Source organism: Monodelphis domestica, chromosome 2 (assembly GCF_027887165.1).
Source record: "Monodelphis domestica isolate mMonDom1 chromosome 2, mMonDom1.pri, whole genome shotgun sequence".
NCBI classification, from domain to species: Eukaryota; Metazoa; Chordata; class Mammalia; order Didelphimorphia; family Didelphidae; genus Monodelphis; species Monodelphis domestica.
In genome coordinates this window covers 223,012,366-223,033,903 of record NC_077228.1, presented here as the reverse complement: position 1 = coordinate 223,033,903, position 21,538 = coordinate 223,012,366, and the positions used below count along the sequence as shown (strand labels likewise).

Genomic DNA, 21,538 nt, shown 5'->3' with positions numbered 1-21,538 from the left:
GAAGAATATATGATGCAAAATAATTAACTGTGACTTTAATAAATTTAAAAGGTTTTGCACAAACAAAAGCAATGCAACCAAGATCAAAAGGGAAAACAAAAAAAAGGGAAACAATGTATAGTAATTGGATCTAACAATATCCTCATTTCTCAAATACATGTATAGAAAACTGAATCAAATTTATAATACAAAGCATTACCCTAACTGAAAAATGATCAAAGGATATAAGGTAATTCTCAGGTAAAGAAATTAAAACTATATTTAGTTATATGAAAAAAATTCTCCAAATCACTATTAATCAGAGAAATACAAATTTTAAAACTCTGACATACCATTTTATATATATATATATCAGTTTAGATAATATGACAAAAAAGGAAAATAATAAATGTTGGGGGGCAGCTAGACTTAGTGGATAGTGAGCCAGTCCTACAGATAAGAATTCCTGGGTTCCAATACAGTCTTACAACTTCCTAGCTGTGTGACCATGAGCAAATCACTTAACCCAAATTGCCTAATCTTTACTGTTTTTATGTCTTGAAAACAATACTTAGGATAAATTCTAAGACAGAAGGTAAGGGTTTAAAAAAATGTTGGCAGGAATGCAGTAAAACTGGTACATGAATACACTGTTGGTGGAGCTGATAACCACTCTGCACAGAAATTTAGAACAATGCCCAAAGAGCCATAAAACTGCATATCCTTTGACCCAGTGATACCACTAGAAGATCTGTATCCCAAAGAGATCAGAGATAGGGGAAAAGAACCTATTTATACAAAAATATTTGTAGGAGCTCTTTCTGTGGTGCAAAGACCTGGAAACTGAAGGAAATTGTCCATCAATTGGGTAATGGCTGAACAAGTTGTGGTATGAGATTATAATGGAATAACATTGTGCCAAAAGATATGACAAACAAGACAATAACAAGAAAAAAAAACCCCTGGACTTATATGAAATGATGCAAAGTGAAGTGAGCAAAACCAGGAGAATGTTGCACACAATAACAGCAATAATGTACTATGAAAGTCTGTGAATGAATTATTATCAGCAGTGCAAGAATCCAGGACAACCCCCAGGGATTCATAATAAAAAAGGCTATCAACTACCATAGAAGAAACTGAAGGAGTCTGAATGCTAATTGAAGCATACTATTCTTCAGTTTATTCCCTCCATGAATTTTTATCTAGTATAATTGATATATGTCTTCTTTCACAACAAGATGAACATGGAAATATGTATTGTATGATAACACATGTATAACTATATCATATTACCTGCCTTTGGGGGAGGTGTGAGAGGTGGCTGGGAGGGAAAGAATATGAATTGCAAAATATAAGAAAATGATTATTAAAATCATATAGACATGTAAAAATATTTTTTAAAAATAAAATATCCTCCTTCCTCATGTTCAAATCTCTTTCTTCAAGGTTACACTCATTACACCTTTTCTGTGAAGCTCTCTATGATTTCCTAGGCTTAATATTTCTCATAATTTGGATGCTCTCCTTAGTTCTTGTCACATTCTAGTTTTTCTTATAATTTATCTGTATATGCACCTCATTCCCACTATTATACTGTCAGCTTCTAGAAAAAAGTTACTGTCGTTTTTCATTTTTGTGACCTAAAAACAGTCAACATAACAGGGAATATTTGAATATCTGTTGAGCTGAATAAGACAAGTTAAATTTCCTTCAGCCTCAGAAGCAAAATAATTTGTCCAGGCACAAAATCAAGGTTTACTTAAAATTAAATCAAGAAATAAATGAACAAAATTGCCCTACTTGCTTTCCTGATAACATTCCATCTTCTGTCTCCTTGCCTTTGTCTAAGCTGTCTTTCATGCTTAATGTTCTCCCTTCTCATCTCTACCCCTCAAAATTCTCTAATTCCATTCAACCTAATAACATAAGGCCTATTATGATTCCTCTGTGCCTGTTGCTCAAAATAATCTTTTAAATACACACACACACACACACACACACACACACACACACACACACACACATATTATACCTAATTGCAAACATGTTGCCTCCCCTGACAGAATGCAAGTCATTTCAAAGTACAGACTCTTTTTGCCTTTATATCTAACACTGAACACACTACTTTTCACATAGTAGGTACTTAATAAATGCTTGCTGAACTTAACTAATAATGTTTTTAACAAAACAATACAACTTGGGGAATGAAAAGAAACATAAAATGAAAAGGGTAAGAACTCTTATATATTATAATAAACCATACAATCTACTATATTATCTGCTGCATATTCATTTAGCTATCAAAAAATTTTACATACCATTATCTATTCTGCTCAATTTTGTACTTTGTTACTATAAATGGAATTTATCTTCATTCTAATTCAGCAGAATCTAACAATGAAGATCTTTGAAACAAAGAAAATACTTATTTTTAATAAACAAGTTCACTGATAACCTAGGTCTACTTTAATATGATTGTGTGCATGACTGGGAAGTATTTCTCAGCATCTTTCCTCCACCCAATTGGGAAAGAAGTACAGATTAAGCAAGTCCACTGTTAAGTAATCAGACTTTTATTCTATTTTCATAATTTTTAAATGAAGTATAGTAATATCTTAGTTCTATGAAGATCCCAAAATTTTAATGGTGCTGAATCAAAAATTTAGATAAGAAAATTAACAAACAGATAGACAAATAAGTACATTCTCTAAGGTGGTTGGTTTTTTTTTTCATTTTTAAGCAACTGAGCAATAACTGCAATAGTTGTGGATAACTAAAGATCAGAAAACCCAAAGATTATACTCAGAAAATAATAATTCTTTTGTTTGCTAAAAATAAGAAAAGAAGTGCTTTCATTAGTTGATAGGAAGCATGTTCAGTTCCAAAGAATAAAAAAAAATTGGGGATTCATCCCAACTGAAAAAAAAATTCTAAAAAACGGAAAAAGATATTTTATTTTCCACCAAAACGTTCCCCTTTCTAGCTTTTTAGGTAAAAATTAGTAAACAAAAGAGGAAATGGGTAGGAAAAAAGAAGTTTGTAAAAGGAAAAGGGATAGAAAAAAACAAGAGAGTGCCAAAGTTTAGAAGCATGGAAAAGATTAAAAACAGCAATTGAGCCAACCAGTCTGCATGAGCTTTTAAAAAAGAGAAAAGAAAGGACAAAAATAAATCATTCAAATGCCTCAGCTACCTCTCAAGTCATCACTGTGGCTCAGAAGCATAACAATTATGTTATAGGAGAGAGTAGCACCATACCCGCTCCAATATTACATGAAGGACTCTATGTATTATGATCTAACACATTATCTATGAGTATTAATAATGGCCCTAAATCAATAAACTATATTCATTATATTCTGGTTTTTAAAATAAACTACCTAATATATTACATAAAATGTTTATAAAGAGTTAATTTTAATAATATTATACCTAATAAAATATCAATTATTTTGGAATTGGGGGTTTTATGAAACAATTAGATAATTCAGGCATTACCACATTGTGAAGGAAAATATATCACCAAGAATGCAGAAAATATATTGTAATATTAAATAATTTTAAGGGTATTTACAAATAAGATTTATGGTCATTTGATGAATTACTCTTCATTAATAACAAGATTATTTAATTTCATTTTAAGCTATTTAGAGTTTATATTTAGTTCAAAAGCACCTCAGAATACTGTTAGAATCTACCTGAACCTCAAATCTTACCAGTTGAGTTCTGAAGAAGAAGACCTGTTTTGTATTTATGAGTTTTCTCTCCAGGCTTCAAAAAATATAAATCTGGTGTAAGTTTGATGGGAGCAACAATATTCTTAAAGTAATGATGAACCAAAAACATGAAAACTTGAACAGCGAGAAAAATTAAAAGCAGGAGCAACCTAAAAAAAAAAAGGCATGTTTATAATTAAAGACATGAAAATCATGGCATTTTTCCCCCCTAGGTTACTTGAAGATGTCTTAAAAAAATCTTATTCACATGATAGGTATAAAATATTTGAAAAAGTAACAGATTATGGTACTAGTAAAAAGATTTTAAAAAACATTTTTCAGTTCTACAGAAAAATTAAGCAGGCAATACAACTTCAGCTCCAAGTATAAAAATTGATTATATGACATTGAAATTAAGAAAGAGGAAAAATGAAATGTTTAAGTCAAGTTTTTAACCCTATATAATTATTATATTATGAAAAAGGTTGCTATATAAATACATGTGTGTATGTATATGCACATATGCATAGACACATTTTGCAGTAGACAGCATATCACTCTTGACTTGAAAAATCACAGACTGGTTTGTAGGATCACCCTGAGGATTACAAATGATTACAAAATTCTTCATAATGTGGAAGCGGTGAAAGAAGAGTGCTGGATTTGCACTATTTTGATATCAGTAGCCCTATTTTAACATTAGTTTCTTTTTCAGTATAAATTAGATAAGTAATATCTACTGCCCATTATTTTGAGTTTGAGTTTTGCCTTCCTTCTTAGTTTCTTGCAAGATATTTCAATGTCATCTTCTTGCCCTTGACCAGTTTCCCCTCATCTTTATGATGAATGAAGCTGTTGGATGTCACAAACCTGTATCTGAAAAGTGTGAAATCTGATATCTTGTACTTAGCAACCACCAGTTCAGTCTAATTCATCCTGCTTTCTCACATTTTTTCATGTTAAAATCTATTAACAGACAAAATATATTTATATCTACTTATGATAATTATATTAATCAGACTTATTTAAATATCATTAAAATTTTTATTAGTTTTTTAAAAAGAAGCCATAGAAAAAGTCGCAGGTTACAAAATAAACCCACATACACCATTAACATTTATTTCTATTATCAACAAAGTCTAGCAGCAAGAAATAGAAAGAGAAATTCCATTTAAAATAACTCTAGATAATATAAAATATTTGGGAATCTATTTGCCAAGACAGAGGAATTACATGAACAAAATTATAAACACCTTTCACACAAATAAAGTTAGATCTAAACAACTGGAAAAACATGAATTGTTCAAAATGGGTAAGCCAAAGTAATAGAATTAAAATGATGATTCTACCTAAATTAATTTACTTTCTCAGTGCAATATCAATCAAAATACCAAAGACTATTTTACAGAACTAGAAAAAATAATAAAGTTCACCTGGAAGAACAAAAGAGCTCTTATATCAAAGGAAATAATTTTAAAAATATGTGACGATGGTAGTCTAGCAGTTCCAGATCTCAAACTGTACTATAAAACAGTAATCATCAAAACAATCTAGTATAACCGGTTAAGAATGAGAATGATGAATCAATGGAATAGATTAGATATACAATATTCAGTGGTAAATGACCATAGGCATCTGGTTTTTGACAAACCCAAAGAAACCAGCTTTTAGGATGAGAACTTATTTAACAAAAACTGCTGGGAAAAGTGAAAAACAGTATGGCAAAAACCAATATAGATCAATATCTCATACCCTGGACCAAGATAATGTCAAAATGAGTATGTGAATTAGACATAAAGGGTGATACTATAAGTAAATTAGGGGAACACAGAATAATTTACCTATCAGATATAAAGAGAAAGAAATAAGTTATGACCATATGAGAGAGAACATTGTGATATGTAAAATGAATAATTTTGACTTAAAATTTTAAAAATTTTGTACAAATTAAACCAATATAACCAAGATTAGAAGGGAAACAACAAACTAGAAAAAAATTAGAACAAATTTCTCTGATAAAGGTCTCATTTCTCAACTACATAAAGAACTAAGTCAAATTTATAAGAATATATCTCATTCCCTGATTGAGAAAGTCAAAGTATATGAATAAGCAGTTTTCAGGTGAAGAAATCAAAGCTATAAATAATCATGAAAAAATGTTCTAAGTCTCTCTTGATTTGAAAAACGCAAATTAAAACAATTCTGAGGTACCATCTTGTGCCAATCAGGTTGGTCAGTATATAAGGGAAAATGTTAAATGCTGGAGGTCATGTAGCAAAATAGGGACATTATTGCATTGCCTGTGGAGTTGTGAACTGATCTAACCATTCTTTAGGGCAATTTGGAATTATGCCCAAAGGGATATAAAACAATGCACTCCCTTTCATCCAGTAATATCACTACCAGGTCTATATCGCAAAGAGATTTTTTTTTTAACCCTTACCTTCTGTCTTGGAGTCAATACTGTGTATTGGCTCCAAGGCAGAAGCGTGGTAAGGGCTAGGCAATGGGGGTCAAGTGACTTGCCCAGGGTCACACAGCTGGGAAGTGTCTGAGGCCAGATTTGAACCTAGGACTTCCCGTCTCTAGGCCTGGCTCTCAATCCACTGAGGAGGAAAGGACCTATTTTTGCAATATTTATAACTTCTCTTTTTGCAGTGGCAAAGATGTGGAAACTAAAAGGATGTTCATCAATTGGGGAATGGCTGAACAAATTGTGGTAATGATGGTGATGGAATACTATTGTACTATAAGGAATGATGAACAGAATGATTTTGGAAAGACCTATGTGAATGGATGCAGAGTGAAATAAACAGAACCAGGAAAACATTATAGACAGTAATTGAAATATTGTGGGATGATCAAATGTGACAGACTTGAGGGACTTCCAGGTAAGCATGGCAGCAGTCTAGACATGGGATACTTCCCCTCCTCAGACCAACCGATATAGATGACCTAAAAAGACCCCAAAAAAAATTCTCATAAGAACGAAGGGACTCTACAGTAGGGCACAGCATTGAAGATACATGGGATATGGGCATTTCCACACTAGAAGGGAGTGAAAATGCTCCCACCCAAACTTGAGCTGATCTACCCTCCCCCACCCCACCTATGGAGCCAGAGTTAGAGCCAGGGCTTGCCAAAATCAATGCGTGAGTGAGAGGCACCTCTAGAAGAGCAAGGAGCAGATCTAGGTCTTGGGAGATGACTAAGACCACCAAGGACCTACCCCTGAGAGCAGTTACACTCAAAACCCTGGCAGGCCAGCAGGGGAGCACAGATCTTAGGAGCTCAGAGCCAGCATGGCCCAGAATCAGCGAGTGAGTGAAGGGCACCTCTGGAGTGAGCAAGGGGCACCTCTACATCTTGGGAGCTAAGGACACCAAAGACCTACCCAGGAGAGCAGTTACACCTGAAACCCTGGCAGGCGGGGAAGCTCAGACCTTGGGCACCCCCAGGAAGGTAGCGCAGTTGCAGAGATTCAAGAGCTTGCCTCAGGCAAAAGCCTTCCTCCCTAGCTCTATACACAGAGAGCCTGCCCTCCTCACTCAGATTTCTGACTGGAAAAGGAAGAAAAAACAAACATAGTGATGGTAAATAGTGCCCCGGAACAACTTCCCAACACCAAGAAAAACAAGAAGGGGTTGACCTTGGATAATTTTTATGGAGGAAAACAACAGACTACAGGGGAAAGAGCAGAAGAGGAAATCCAAATAAACCTTCCGAAAGAAATGGAAATTGTCCATAAGCCTTGGAAGAATTTAAATTGGAGATTATCAAAAAGATGGAAGCCTTCTGGCAAGATAAGTGGGAAATGGTTCAAAAAGAAAATCAAAAAATTATAGCACAAAACCAAAAAAAATTATAGCTGAAAATCAAAAGGATAAAGCAGAAAACCAGGCCTCAAAGACCAGAAATGAGTCACTGGAAACCAAATATCTTGCAAAACAGCAAGAATTAATAAAGCAAAGTCAAAAGACTGACAAAATAGAAAAAAAAACCCATAAAATATCTCACTAACAAGGGGATCAGGAAAACAGAGGAAGGAGAGACAATTTGAGAATCATTGGTCTACCTGAAAAACCAGAAATAAACAGAAATATTGACATCGAACCACAAGAAATCATTCAAGAAAACTGCCCTGATTTTCTTTAACAAGGGGGAAAATAGACATTGAAAGATTTCATAGATCATCCTCAATACTAAATCCCCAAAAGACAACTCCCAGGAATGTAATTGCCAAATGCCAGAACTTTCAACCTAAGGAGAAAATTCTACAAGAAGCCAAAGAGAGACAATTCAGATAACAAAGAACACCAATGAGAATCACACAAGACCTGGTAGCTTCCACACTAAAGGAGCACAAGGCCTGGAACATGATATTCAAAAAGTCAAGAGAACTGGGTCTTCAACCAAGAATCACTTATCCATCAAAACTGACTATATGCTTCTATGGGAAAGTATGGGAATTCAACAAAATAGAAGATTTCCAAGTATTTGTAAAGAAAAGAATAGAACTAAGTGTAAAGTTTGATATCCAAACACAAAGAGCAAGAGAAACATGAAAAGGTAAATAAGAAAAAGAGGGAAAATGAAAAAAATGTTTTTCTTTGTTGTGTTAAGGGTGACAATTAGTCAAATTATATATATATATATATACACACACACACACATACATATATATATAATATATATATATACACACATATATATTAATATATGGGGAAAATGTTATCTGTTACTCTCAAAAATTGTATTAATTGTAATAGTAATTAGAAGAACCACTCATAGGAAAAGACTGGGGCTTTAAGGGATATAAGATGTTATGCAAAAAAAGAAAAAGGGTGGGGGGAATCGAGGAGGATAACAAGATATTTAAACAAATAAAATAAATAGAATAATCTTTTTCACACAAAGCTACACATGGGAAGGGGAGGGGAAGACTACACCTATAAGAAGGAGAGGAAGAGAGTACTAAGAGATAATCCTTAAACCCTCCTCTCAGTGAAATCAGCTCTGAGAGGGAAGAGCATCTAGATCCATTGGGATTTTGAATTCTGTCTTAACCTACAGGGTAAGGGAGAATTTAAAACTAATGAGGGGATGGGGGAGGGAGTAAAAAAAAGGAGGGAAGGAGAGGGGGAGGGAACTTAACAGACCCAAAAAAAAACAAGAAGGGAACAAAAAGGGAGGGACAACAAAGTGAAGCATATCAAGGGAGGGGATTAGGGAGATTGATTAAAAGTAAACCACTGGTTTAAGAGGATATATAAAAAGAAGAAAGGAAAGAACTAGGAGAGGATATCAACATGCTAGGGAATTCACAAGTGACAGTCATAACTTTGAACATGAATGGGATGAACACACCCATATAATGTAGAGGAATAGGAAAGTGGATTAAAATTCAAAACCCTACCATATGTTCTCTACAAGAAACACACATGAGAAAGGTAGATACTCACAAGATCAGATTTATAGTTTGGAGCAAGACATATTTGGCTTAACTGATAGAAAGTAGGCAAGAGTTGCAATCATGATATCTGACAAAGCCAAAGTAAAAATAGACCTGATCAAAAGGGATAGGGAAGGTAAATATATTCTTTTAAAAGGGAGTACAGACAATGAGGAAATATCATTAATCAACAGGTATGCACCAAATGGTACAGCATCCAAATTTTTAATAGAGAAAGTAGGAGAATTGAAGGAGGAAATAGACAGTAAAACCATATTAGTAGGAGACTTGAACCAACCACTATCAAATTTAGATAAATCAAGCCAAAAAATAAACAAGAAAGAGGTAAAAGAGGTGAATGAAATCTTAGAAAAATTAGAGTTAATAGACATATGGAGAAAAATAAATAGGGACAAAAAGGAATGCACAATCTTTTCAGCAGCACATGGTATATTCACAAAGGTTGACCATATACTATGCCATTAAAACATGGCATACAAATGCAGAAAAACAGAAATAATAACTGCAACCTTTTCAGATCACAAGGCAATAAAAATAATGATCAGTAAGGGTATGGAGACCCAAATTAAAAATTAATAGAAAATTAAACAATATGATCCTCCAAAATCAGTTAGTTAGAGAACAAACCATAGAAACAATCAATAATTTCATTGAAGAAAATGACGATGAGATATCCTTTCAAAATTTATGGGATGCAGCCAAAGCAGTACTCAGGGGAGAATTTATATCTGTCAGTTCATATATTAACAAATTAAGGAGGGCAGTAAAAATAGGCAATAAAAATAACGATCAGTATGGGTATGGAGACCCAAATTAAAAATTAATAGAAAATTAAACAATATGATCCTCCAAAATCAGTTAGTTAGAGAACAAACCAAAGAAACAATCAATAATTTCATTGAAGAAAATGACGATGAGACATCCTTTCAAAATTTATGGGATGCAGCCAAAGCAGTACTCAGGGGAGAATTTATATCTGTCAGTTCATATATTAACAAATTAAGGAGGGCAGTGGTCAATGATTTGGACATGCAAATCCAAAAACTTGAAAGTGAACAAATTAAAAATCCCCAGAAGAAACTCAAATTAGAGATCATAAAAAACAAGGAGAAATTAATAAAATCAAAACTGATAGAACTATTGAACTAATAAATAAGACTAGAAGCTGGCATTTTGAAAAAACAAACAAAATAGACAAAGTACTGGTCAATCTAATAAAAAAAGGGAAAGAAGAAAATCAAATTAAAAGTACCGTAGATGAAAAAGGAGAACACACCTCCAATGAAGAGGAAATTAAAGCAATCATTAAAAAATATTTTCCCAATTATATGGCAATAAACATGACAATCTAGGGGATATGGATGAATATTTACAAAAATATAAATTGCATAGATTAACAGAAGAAAAAATAGAATTCTTAAATAATCCCATATTAGAAAAAGAAATTGAACAGGCCATCAAAGAACTCCCTAAGAAAAATCCCCAGGGCCTGATGGACTCACAAGTGAATTCTGTCAAACATTCAAAGAACAAAATACTATACAAACTATCCGACATAATAAGCAAAGAAGGAGTTCTACCAAATTCCTTTTATGACACAAATATTGTACTGAATCCAAAGCCAGGCAGTAAAAAACAGAAAAAGAATACTACAGACCAATCTCCTTAATGAACATAGACGCAAAAATCTTAAACAGGATACTAGCAAAAAGACTCCATGGTGGATGGTTCCATCAGCCAACATCATCTGCAATGGGGATAACCTATATGCATTCCCAATAAAATCAGGAGTGGAACAAGGATGCCTATTATCACCTTTATTATTTAACATCGTACTAGAAACACTAGCAATAGCAATTAGAGAAGAAAAAGAAACTAAAGGTATTAAAATTGGCAATGAAGAGACCAAGCTATCATTCTTTGTGGATGAAATGATGGTCTATTTAAAGAATCCTAGGGAATCAACTAAAAAGCTAGTGGAAATAATCAACAATTTTAACAAAAGTTGCAGGATACAAAATAAACCCTCATAAGTCATCACAATTTCTATTTATCTCCAACACATTTCAGCAGAAGGAATTAGAAAGAGAAATTCCATTCAAAATCACCTTAGACAATAGGAATCTATTTGCCAAGACAATCACAGGAACTATATCAACACAACTACAAAACATTTTCCAAACAACTGAAACTAGATCTAAACAATTGGAAAAACATTGATTACTCATGGGTAGGATGAGCTAACATAATAAAAATGACAATCCTACCCAAACTTATATTTATTTAGTGCCAAAACCATCGAACTTCAAAAAAAAATTTTTTTACTGAATTAGAAAAAAACCATAACAAAGTTCATTTGGAAGAAAAAAAAAGATCAAGGATATGCAGGGAAATAATGAAAAAAATACAAAGGAAGATGGCCTTGCATTACCAGATTTCAAACTATACTATAAAGCAGTGGTCATCAAAACAATTTGGTACTGGCTAAGAGACAGGAAGGAGGATCAGTGGAATAGACTTGGGGTAAGTGACCTCAGCAAGACAATCTATGATAAACCCTAAGACCCCAGCTTTTTGGACAAAAACCCAGTATTTGACAAAAACTGCTGGGAAAGGTGGAAGTCAGTATGGGAGAGATTAGGTTTGGATCAACATCTCACACCCTACAACAAGATAAACAGAATTGGTGAATGACTTGTATGTAAACAAGGAAATTATAAGTATATCATGTGCACACTGAATAGTATACATGTCAGACCTTTGGAAAGGGAAAATTTTTAAAACCAAGCAAGACTTAGAAAGAGTCAGAAAATGTAAAATAAATACTTTTGACTATATCAAATTTAAAAGGTTTTGTACAAACAACACCAATGTAACCAAAATCAGAAGGGAAATACACTGGGGAACAATCTTCATAACAAAAACCTTTGACAAATGTCTTATTACTCAAATTTGCAAAGAGCTAAATCAATTGAACAAAAAATCAAGCCATTCTCCATTTCATAATTGGGCAAGGGACACAAATAGGCAGTTTTCAGTCAAAGAAATCAAAACCATTAATAAGCACATGAAAGAGTTCTCTAAATCTCTTATAATCAGAGAGATGCAAATCAAAACAACTCTGAGTTATCACCTCACAACTAGCAGATTGGCTCACATGGCAGCAACGGAAAGTAATGAGTCCCGGAGGGGATGTGGCAAAGTGGGGACATTAATGAATTGCTGGTAGAGTTGGGAATTGATCCAACCATTCTGGAGGGTAATTTGGAACTATACCCAAAGGGCAATAAAAGGCGGTCTGCCTTTTGATTCAGCCAAAGCACTGTTGGGTTTGTACCCCAAAGAGATAATAAAGAAAAATACATGTACAAGAATATTCATAGCTGCGCTCTTTGTTGTGGCAAAAAAAAAAAAAACTGGAAAATGAGAGGATGCCCTTCAATTGGGGAATGGCTGAACAAATTGTGGTATATGTTGGTGATAGAATACTATTGTGATCAAAGGAACAATAAAGTAGAGGAATTCCATGGGAACTAGAACAACCTCCAGGAAGTGATGCAGAGTGAAAGGAGCAGAGCCAGGAGATCATTATACACAGAGACTGATACACTGTGGTGCAATGGAATGTAATGGACTTCTTCATTAGTGGCAATGTAGTGTTCCTGAACAACCCAGAGGGATGTTTGTGAAAGAGCACTATCCACATTTAGAGGAAAAACTATGGGAGTAAAAACACCAAAGATAAAACAACTGCTTGATTACATGGGTGGAGGGGGATACGATTGGCAATATAGACTCTGAATAAACATCCTATTGCAAATACCAACAATATGGAAATGGATTCTGGTTAAGGACACATGTAATACCCAGTGGAATTGTGCATCAGCTACGGGAGGGGAGGGTTGGGCAGAGAGGAGGGAGGAATAGAAAATGATGTTTGTAACCAGGGAAAAATGTTCAAAATTGACCAATTTAATATAAATAAATAAATTCATTACAAATAAAAAAAAAAGATTAAGAGATGCATACAACATTTGCATTCCTTTAGAAGTGTAGAAGTAGCTGCATTTTGCACCTAGGAAGCAAAAATAAAATCTCAATAAAATAAAAAAAAATATTGTGACAGACTTTGCTACTAACAGCAATACAAATGATCCAGGACAATTCTAAGTGATTTATGACAAAGAATGCTATCAACCTCCAAAGAAACAACTGTTGGAATAGTAATGCAGAAGAAAGCATGCTATTTTCACTTGTTTATTTGGGTATATGTTTTGGGGTTTGGGTTATATAAGATTATTCACTTACAAAAAATGAACAATATGTTTTGTGTGGTAATAAATGGATAACCCACTCCCTGGAAAATAAAACTTGAATATCAAAAATTTTTTTTAAAGTAGAATGTATATTAAATTTACAGTGTGGTAATAAAACTGTCCCATATTGTGGGGGGAAAAAGAATACAAGCCTTTCTCTAAGTGACAAATGGTCAAAAGATAAGAATAAGCAGTTTTTAGAAGAAACCAAGCCTATCAATAATCAAATTAAAATGTTCTAAATTCCTCATGATTAGAGAAATAAATTAAATTGGCCTATCAAATTAGCTAATATAATAATGTAGGAAAATAATAAATATCATGGAAAAACTGGGGCACTAATGCGTTGATGGTAGAGTTGTGAACTGGGCAATTTGGAATTACACCCAAAAGGCTATAAAACAATGCATACCCATTGATCAAAAAATGCCACTTCTGGCACTTCTAGGTAATCATGGCTGCAATCTAGACACCACGCGCTTCCTCTCCCTGGCACCGAACAAAATAGACTACATCAAAGGAGCATAAAAATCACCTTTGGAGAAACAGAAGGACTCCCCAGTACTCCCCAGTATCCCACAGAGGCGAAGGTACATGGGGTTTGAACATTTCCACACTATAATAAGGAGGAGGAAAGTTTGCACAGAAACGTGAACTGAGCTGCCCTTCCCACCCCACCTTCCCCACCAAACCAGAGTGAGCTACCAGAGCGCTCACTGGAACAGCGAGTGAGTGGAGAACATCTCTGTCTGGACAGGCACTCCAGGGTCCTTGGGATCTGGGGACCTCCAAGAAAAAGCTTCTCAGGGCAATTTCACAGGAGAATCCTGCACTGAGCACAGGGGGCCCAGGGAGCCGTAATAAGGGTGGTTGCGCAGAGCATCTGGGCGGAGCTAAAACCAGGGGTGGACCATGCATTGATTATCTGGGCAGAGCTGAACACCTGGGCAGTTTGGCTGTGATCAAGGGCCCAGAGCTCTAAGAAACTTCTAAGGCTAGGAAGAACTAGTCTGAGGCAACTTAAATTCACAGAAAACCCACCCATATCACCCAGACCCCAGACCAAAAAGGAAAGTGGAATAAAACCACCAAAGGGATGGGTCACATGGCCTAAAATCAAGCCTCCAAGAAGAAAGGGAAAAAGGTGACTATTGAAAGCTTTTATGGTGGAGGTACCCAAGGAAAAGAAGAGAATGAGGATGAAATCCAAAAAAAAATCAGAACATGCCTCCCAAAATGGAAACTATCAACAAGCTCTGGAAGATCTCAAACTGGAACTTACCCAAAAGATGGAAACCTGGAAAGAAAAAGGGGAGAAAGAGATCAGCTGTCTGACAGATAAGAATGCTCAATTGGAAAAAGAACTCGAAGCATCCAATAGAAGGGCAGACAAGGCTGAAAAGCAAAACCAGTCCCTAACGACCAGAATTAAGCACCTCGAAGAAAGCGAGATGATAAAACAGCAAGAATCAATAAAGCAAAGGCAAAAAAACTAATGAATTAGAAGAAAACATAAAATATCTCACTGAAAAGGTCACAGACTTGGAAAACAGAGGAAGAAGAGACAACCTCCAAATTATTGGCCTCCCAGAAAAACCAGAAATAAACAATAAACTCGATGTTATTCTACATGAGATTATAAAAGAAAATTGCCCCCACATTCTAGAGCAAGGGGGGAAAATAGAAATAGAAAGGCTTCATAGAACACCCTCTATACAAAATCCCCAAAAGACAACCCCCAGGAATGTAATTGCCAAATTCAAGAGCTTCCAAGAAAAGGACAAAATCCTACAAGAAGCCAAGAAGAGGAGATTCAGATATAGGGGGGCTCCCATAAGGATCACACATGACTTAGCGGCTAACACACTAAGAGACCTCAAAGCATGGAACATGATATTTAGAAAGGCAAGAGAGCTGAGTCTCCAACCAAGAATCAACTACACAGCAAAACTGACTATATACTTCCAGGGGAAAGTATGGCCATTCAACAAAATAGAAGATTTCCAAGCATTTGCTAAGAAAAGCCCAGAACTTAGTGGAAAATTTGATATCCAATCACATAAAGCAAGAGAAACATGAAAAGGTAAATATGAGGGAAAGGGAAAAGGAGATAAATCTTATCTTTTTCTGTAAGTCAAACTCTCTTCTATAAGGACTACATTTACATCAAATTATATATATTAATATGTGGGGAAAATGTTTTGTGTAACTCTCAAAAATTGTATGCATCATAAGAGTAGTTAGAAGAAACATGCATAGGGAAACATTGGGGTATTAAGAAGACTTGGGGAAAGTGGGGGCAAAGAAAGGAAAAGGAAGGGGGGAACCGTCGATAACACTAAGATTTACTTCAAGAAATAGGGGGGGACTTAATAGAATAATCTTTCCCATATAAAGATATATATGGGAAGGATAGTGGAAGAACTCTCATATGAGAAGGAGAGGAAGAGAGCGTGAAGTGTAATTACTTAAACCTTACTCTCAATGAAATCAAATCTGAGAGGGAAGAACATCTAGATCCAGTGGGATCCTGAATTCTATCTTATCCAACAGAGCAAGAAAGAAAGGAAAATTAAGGAGGGGGAGGGGGAAAGGGAGTATAAAAAGGGAGGGGCTAGAAAGGGGAGCATCTCGAGGGAGGGTACTAGAGGGACTGACCTAAAGTAAATCACTGGTTCAAAAGGAGATAGCTAAAGAAGAAATGTCAGAACTAGGGGAAGATATCAAAATGCCAGGGAACCCACAAATGACAATCATAACTTTGAACATGAATGGGATGAACTCAACCATAAAATGTAGACAAATACCAGATTGTATTAGAACCCAAAACCCCTACCATTTGTTGTCTTCAAGAAACACATATGAGGCAGGTTGACACTCACAAGGTTAGAATTAAAGGTTGGAGTAAGAGCTTTTGGGCCTCAACTGAAAGAAAGAAGGCAGGAGTTGCAATCATGATATCTAACAAAGCCAAAGCAAAAATAGACCTGATCAAAAGGGACAGGGAAGGTAAATATATTCTGTTAAAAGGGAGTATAGACAATGAGGAAATATCACTAATCAACACGTATGCACCAAATGGTACAGCATCTCAATTTTTAATAGAGAAACTAGGAGAATTGAAGGAGGAAATAGATAGTAAAACCATATTAGTAGGAGACTTGAACCAACCACTATCAAATTTAGATGAATCAAACCAAAAAATAAACAAGAAAGAGGTAAAAGAGGTGAATGAAATCTTAGAAAAATTAGAGTTAATAGACATATGGAGAAAAATAAATAGGGACAAAAAGGAATACACCTTCTTTTCAGCACCACATGGCACATTCACAAAAATAGTTCATACACTAGGTCATAGAAACATGGCACTCAAATGCAGAAAAGCAGAAATAATAAATGCAGGCTTTTCAGATCACAATGCAATAAAAATATTGATCAGTAAGGGTACACGGAGAACCAAATCAAAAATTAATTGGAAATTAAATAATATGATACTCCAAAATCGTTTAGTTAGAGAAGAAATCATAGAAACAATTATTTCGTTGAGGAAAATGACAAAGGTGAGACATCCTTTCAAACCATATGGGATGCAGCCAAGGCAGTACTTAGAGGAAAATTCATTTCGCTGATTGCGTATATTAACAAATTACGGAGGACAGAGATCAAGGAATTGGAAATGCAAATCAAAAAACTTGAGAACAAACAAATTAAAAACCCCCAGAAGAAAACCAAACCAGAGATCCTAAAAATTAAGGGAGAAATTAATAAAATCGAAAGTGACAGAACTATTGAGCTAATAAACAAGACTAGAAGCTGGTACTTTGAAAAAACATACAAAATAGACAAAGTACTAGTCAATCTAATTAAAAAAAGGAAAGAAGAAAGGCAAATTAATAGCATCAAGGATGAAAAGTGGGATCTCACCTCCAATGAAGAGGAAATTAAGGCAATCATTAAAAACTACTTTGCCCAACTATATAGCAATAAATATACCAACCTAGATGATATGGATGAATATTTACAAAAATATAAATTGCCTAGACTAACAGAAGAAGAAATAGATTTTTTAAATAATCCCATATCAGAAAAAGAATCCAACAAGCCATCAAAGAACTTCCTAAGAAAAAAATCCTCAGGGCCTGATTGATGGATTCACCAGTGAATTCTATCAAACATTCAAAGAACAGCTAACTCCAATACTATACAAACTATTTGACATAATAAGCAAAGAGGGAGTTCTACCAAACTCCTTTTATGACACAAACATGGTACTAATTCCAAAGCCAGGCAGGCCAAAAACAGAGAAAGAAAATTATAGACCAATCTCCCTAATGAATATAGATGCAAAAATCTTAAATAGGATACTAGCAAAAAGACTCCAGCAAGTGATGAGAAGAATCATTCACCATGATCAAGTAGGATTTATACCAGGGATGCAGGGCTGGTTCAATATTAGGAAAACTATCCACATAATTGACCACACCTACAAGCAAACCAACAAGAACCACATGATTATCTCAATAGATGCAGAAAAAGCCTTTGATAAAATACAACACCCATTCCTACTAAAAACAGTAGAAAGCATAGGAATAGAAGTGTCATTCCTAAAAATAATAAACAGTATATATCTAAAACCATCAACTAATATCATCTGCAATGGGGATAAACTAAATCCATTCCCATTAAGATCAGGAGTGAAACAAGGATGCCCATTATCACCTCTATTATTTGACATTGTATTAGAAACACTAGCAGTAGCAATTAGAGAAGAAAAAGAAATTGAAGGCATTAAAATAGGCAAGGAGGAGACCAAATTATCGCTCTTTGAAGATGACATGATGGTCTACTTAAAGAATCCTACAGATTCAACCAAAAAGCTAATTGAAATAATCAACAACTTTAGCAAAGTTGCAGTATACAAAGTAAACCCACATAAGTCATCAGCATTTCTATATAATTCCAACACAGCTCAGCAGCAAGAACTAGAAAGAGAAATCCCATTCAAAATTACCTTAGACAAAATAAAATACTTAGGAATCTACCTCCCGAGACAAACACAAGAACTATATGAACACAACTACAAAACACTTTCCACACTACTAAAACTAGACTTGAACAATTGGAAGAACATTAACTGCTCATGGGTAGGACGAGCCAGTATAATAAAAATGACCATCCTACCCAAACTCATCTATCTATTTAGTGCCATACTCATGGAACTTCCAAAAAAATTTTTTACTTATTTAGAAAAAAACATAACAAAGTTCATTTGGAAGAACAAAAGATCAAGGATATCCAGGGCAATAATGAAAAAAATACAAAGGAAGGGGGCCTTGCAGTCCCAGATCTTAGAATATATTATAAAGCAGCAGTCACCAAAACAATCTGGTACTGGCTAAGAGACAGAAAGGAGGATCAGTGGAATAGACTGGGGGCAAGCGACCTCAGCAAGACATTATATGACAAACCCAAAGATCCCAGCTTTTGGGACAAAAAAAACTATTTCATAAAAACTGCTGGGAAAATTGGAGGACAGTGTGGGAAAGATTAGGTTTAGATCAACACCTCACACCCTATACCAAGATAAATTATGGGTGAAAGACTTGAACATAAAGAAGGAAAATATAAGAAAATTAGTCGAACACAGAATAGCATACATGTCAGACCTTTGGGAAGGGAAAGACTTCAAAACCAAGCAAGACTCAGAAAGAGTTACAAAATGCAAAATAAATAATTTGGAATATATCAAATTAAAAAGTTTTTGTACAAACAAAACCAATGTAACCAAAATCAGAAGTGTAGCAACAAATTGGGAAACAATCTTTATAAAAACCTCTGACAAAGGTTCAATTACTCAAATTTACAAAGAACTAAATCAATTGTACAAAAAATCAAGCCATTCTCCAATTGATAAATGGGCAAGGGACATGAAAAGGCAGTTCTTAGCCAAAGAAATCAAAACTATTAATAAGCACATGAAAAAGTGCTCTACATCTCTTATAATCAGAGAGATGCAAATCAAAACAACTCTGAGGTATCACCTCACACCTAGCAGATTGGCTAACATGACAGCTATGGAAAGTAATGAATGCTGGAGGGGATGTGGCAAAGTGGGGACACTAATTCATTGCTGGTGGAGTTGTGAACTGATCCAGCCATTCTGGAGGGCAATTTGGAACTATGCCCAAAGGGTGATAAAAGACTGTCTGCCCTTTGATCCAGCTATAGCACTGCTGGGTTTGTACCCTAAAGAGATAATAAGGAAAAAGACTTGTACAAGAATATTCATAGCTGCACTTTTTGTGGTGGCCAAAAATTGGAAAAAGAGGGAATGCCCATCCATTGGGGAATGGCTGAACAAATTGTGGTGTATGTTGGTGATGGAATACTATTGTGCTAAAAGGAATAATAAAGTGGAGGAATTCCATGGAGACTGGAACAACCTCCAGGAATTGATGCAGAGCGAAAGGAGCAGAACCAGGAAAACATTGTACACAGAGACTGATACATTGTGGTACAATCAAAGGTAATGGACTTCTCCACTAGTGTCAATGCAATGTCCCTGAACAATCTGCAGGGATCTAAAAAATACTATCCACAAGCAGAGGATAAACTGTGGGAGTAAAAACACCGATGAAAAGCAACTGCTTGACTATAGGGGTTGAGGGGGATAAGACTGAGGAGAGACTCTAAATGAACACTCTAATGCAAATACCAACAACAGGGAAATGGGTTCGAGTCAAGAACACATGTGATAGCCAGTGGAATCGTGCATCGGCTATGGGAGAGGGAAAGGTGGGGGGGGGGGGTGAGGAAAAGAAAATGATCTTTGTTTCCAGTGAATAATGTTTGGAAATGACCAAAAAAAATAATGTTTAAAATTAAAAAAGAAAAAATACAAAATGCCACCTCTAGGTGATATAGTAGGTATATCCAAAGGTAAAAAAGAGGAGGCGGGGAGAGGAAGGACCTATTTTTGCAAAAATATTTTATAGCAGCTTTTTTGTGGCGGTAATTGTAAACTAAAAAGATATCCATAAAATGAGAAATAGTCAAATAAATAATGGTATATGATGGTGATGAAATACTATTGTGCTATAAGGAATGGTGAATGGGATCCCTTCATCTTATATATCAAATAATGATAAAGATTACCAGTGGTCAATTAACTGTCAATTAACTATTACTAGTGGTCAAGTAACTGTAAGCAGCACAGTATTTTTATTTATCTCTAGTGATACATACCAGAAGTTATTTCAGTATTTCAAAATTCATGATTCATTTTCTACATTTTAAAAATGTGAAGATAAGCTCTGTGTATACCACTTTTAACTAAATTCAGGCAGAAGGGATAATTATACTTACACAGATCTCAATGATTTACTTTCACGTTTCAAAGTAAGGAAATGAAGTTTTGTTATCATATATGCTTGTTGCTTCCAAAGAGTCATAGTGCTCACTGTGGATGTTTTGGTTTCAGAGAGTATAAGTAGGCTTTGCTCCATTTCATCAAAAGATTTTGAATCTGTTTCTTCCTCTGATTGCTGCTGACTAAATATGCTATAATCTAAATAAAAAAAGAAAAAAATTATTTATTTTAAGTGGTATACTTCTCCCAATGAAATACAAAAGTCCTGTAATAAACACTTTAATGTACACAGAGAAAAATGAATTTATTCTCAAATTCTTCAGTTGGCTGAAAGTCAAAGAATATTAATGTCAGATCTTTCAAATTCTGATGGACATGAAATTATGGAATGTTTAAAATACATATTTCTAAAATGAATGATTACACTAGTGCTTCAGTTAAAAAGCAAATTTATCAAATTATCTCTTAACTATCTATGATTAAACTGGGTAACAAAATGGAGAGGTTTTTGAACCAAAAACTAATTTTTTTATTATAAAATACAACTAAAAGTTTTCAAATGTGAGTGCATATTCACTTCCACTACTGTCTTCTAATCAAATAAACAAGTCTCCTGAGAGAATTTGGGTTATGTTACCCCCTGCTAATTCTAATCAAAGAGACTTTACATGTTATAAAGTCTA

The 21,538-nt window shown here is 34.7% G+C and overlaps 1 protein-coding gene across 2 annotated transcripts in view; it reads right to left on the bottom strand.

The window, feature by feature from the left end:
• The window catches only part of ABCA5 (ATP binding cassette subfamily A member 5), a 182,831-nt gene that overhangs the window by 85,257 nt on the left and 76,036 nt on the right, over positions 1-21,538 (bottom strand). For both annotated transcript variants that reach the window (XM_056817224.1, XM_056817225.1), the window contains 2 exons: positions 20,852-21,053; positions 3,698-3,867 (listed from right to left, as the gene is read on the bottom strand). In XM_056817224.1, coding sequence (XP_056673202.1) covers positions 3,698-3,867; positions 20,852-21,053 — 372 coding nt within the window. The remainder of the gene's footprint in view (positions 1-3,697; positions 3,868-20,851; positions 21,054-21,538) is intronic.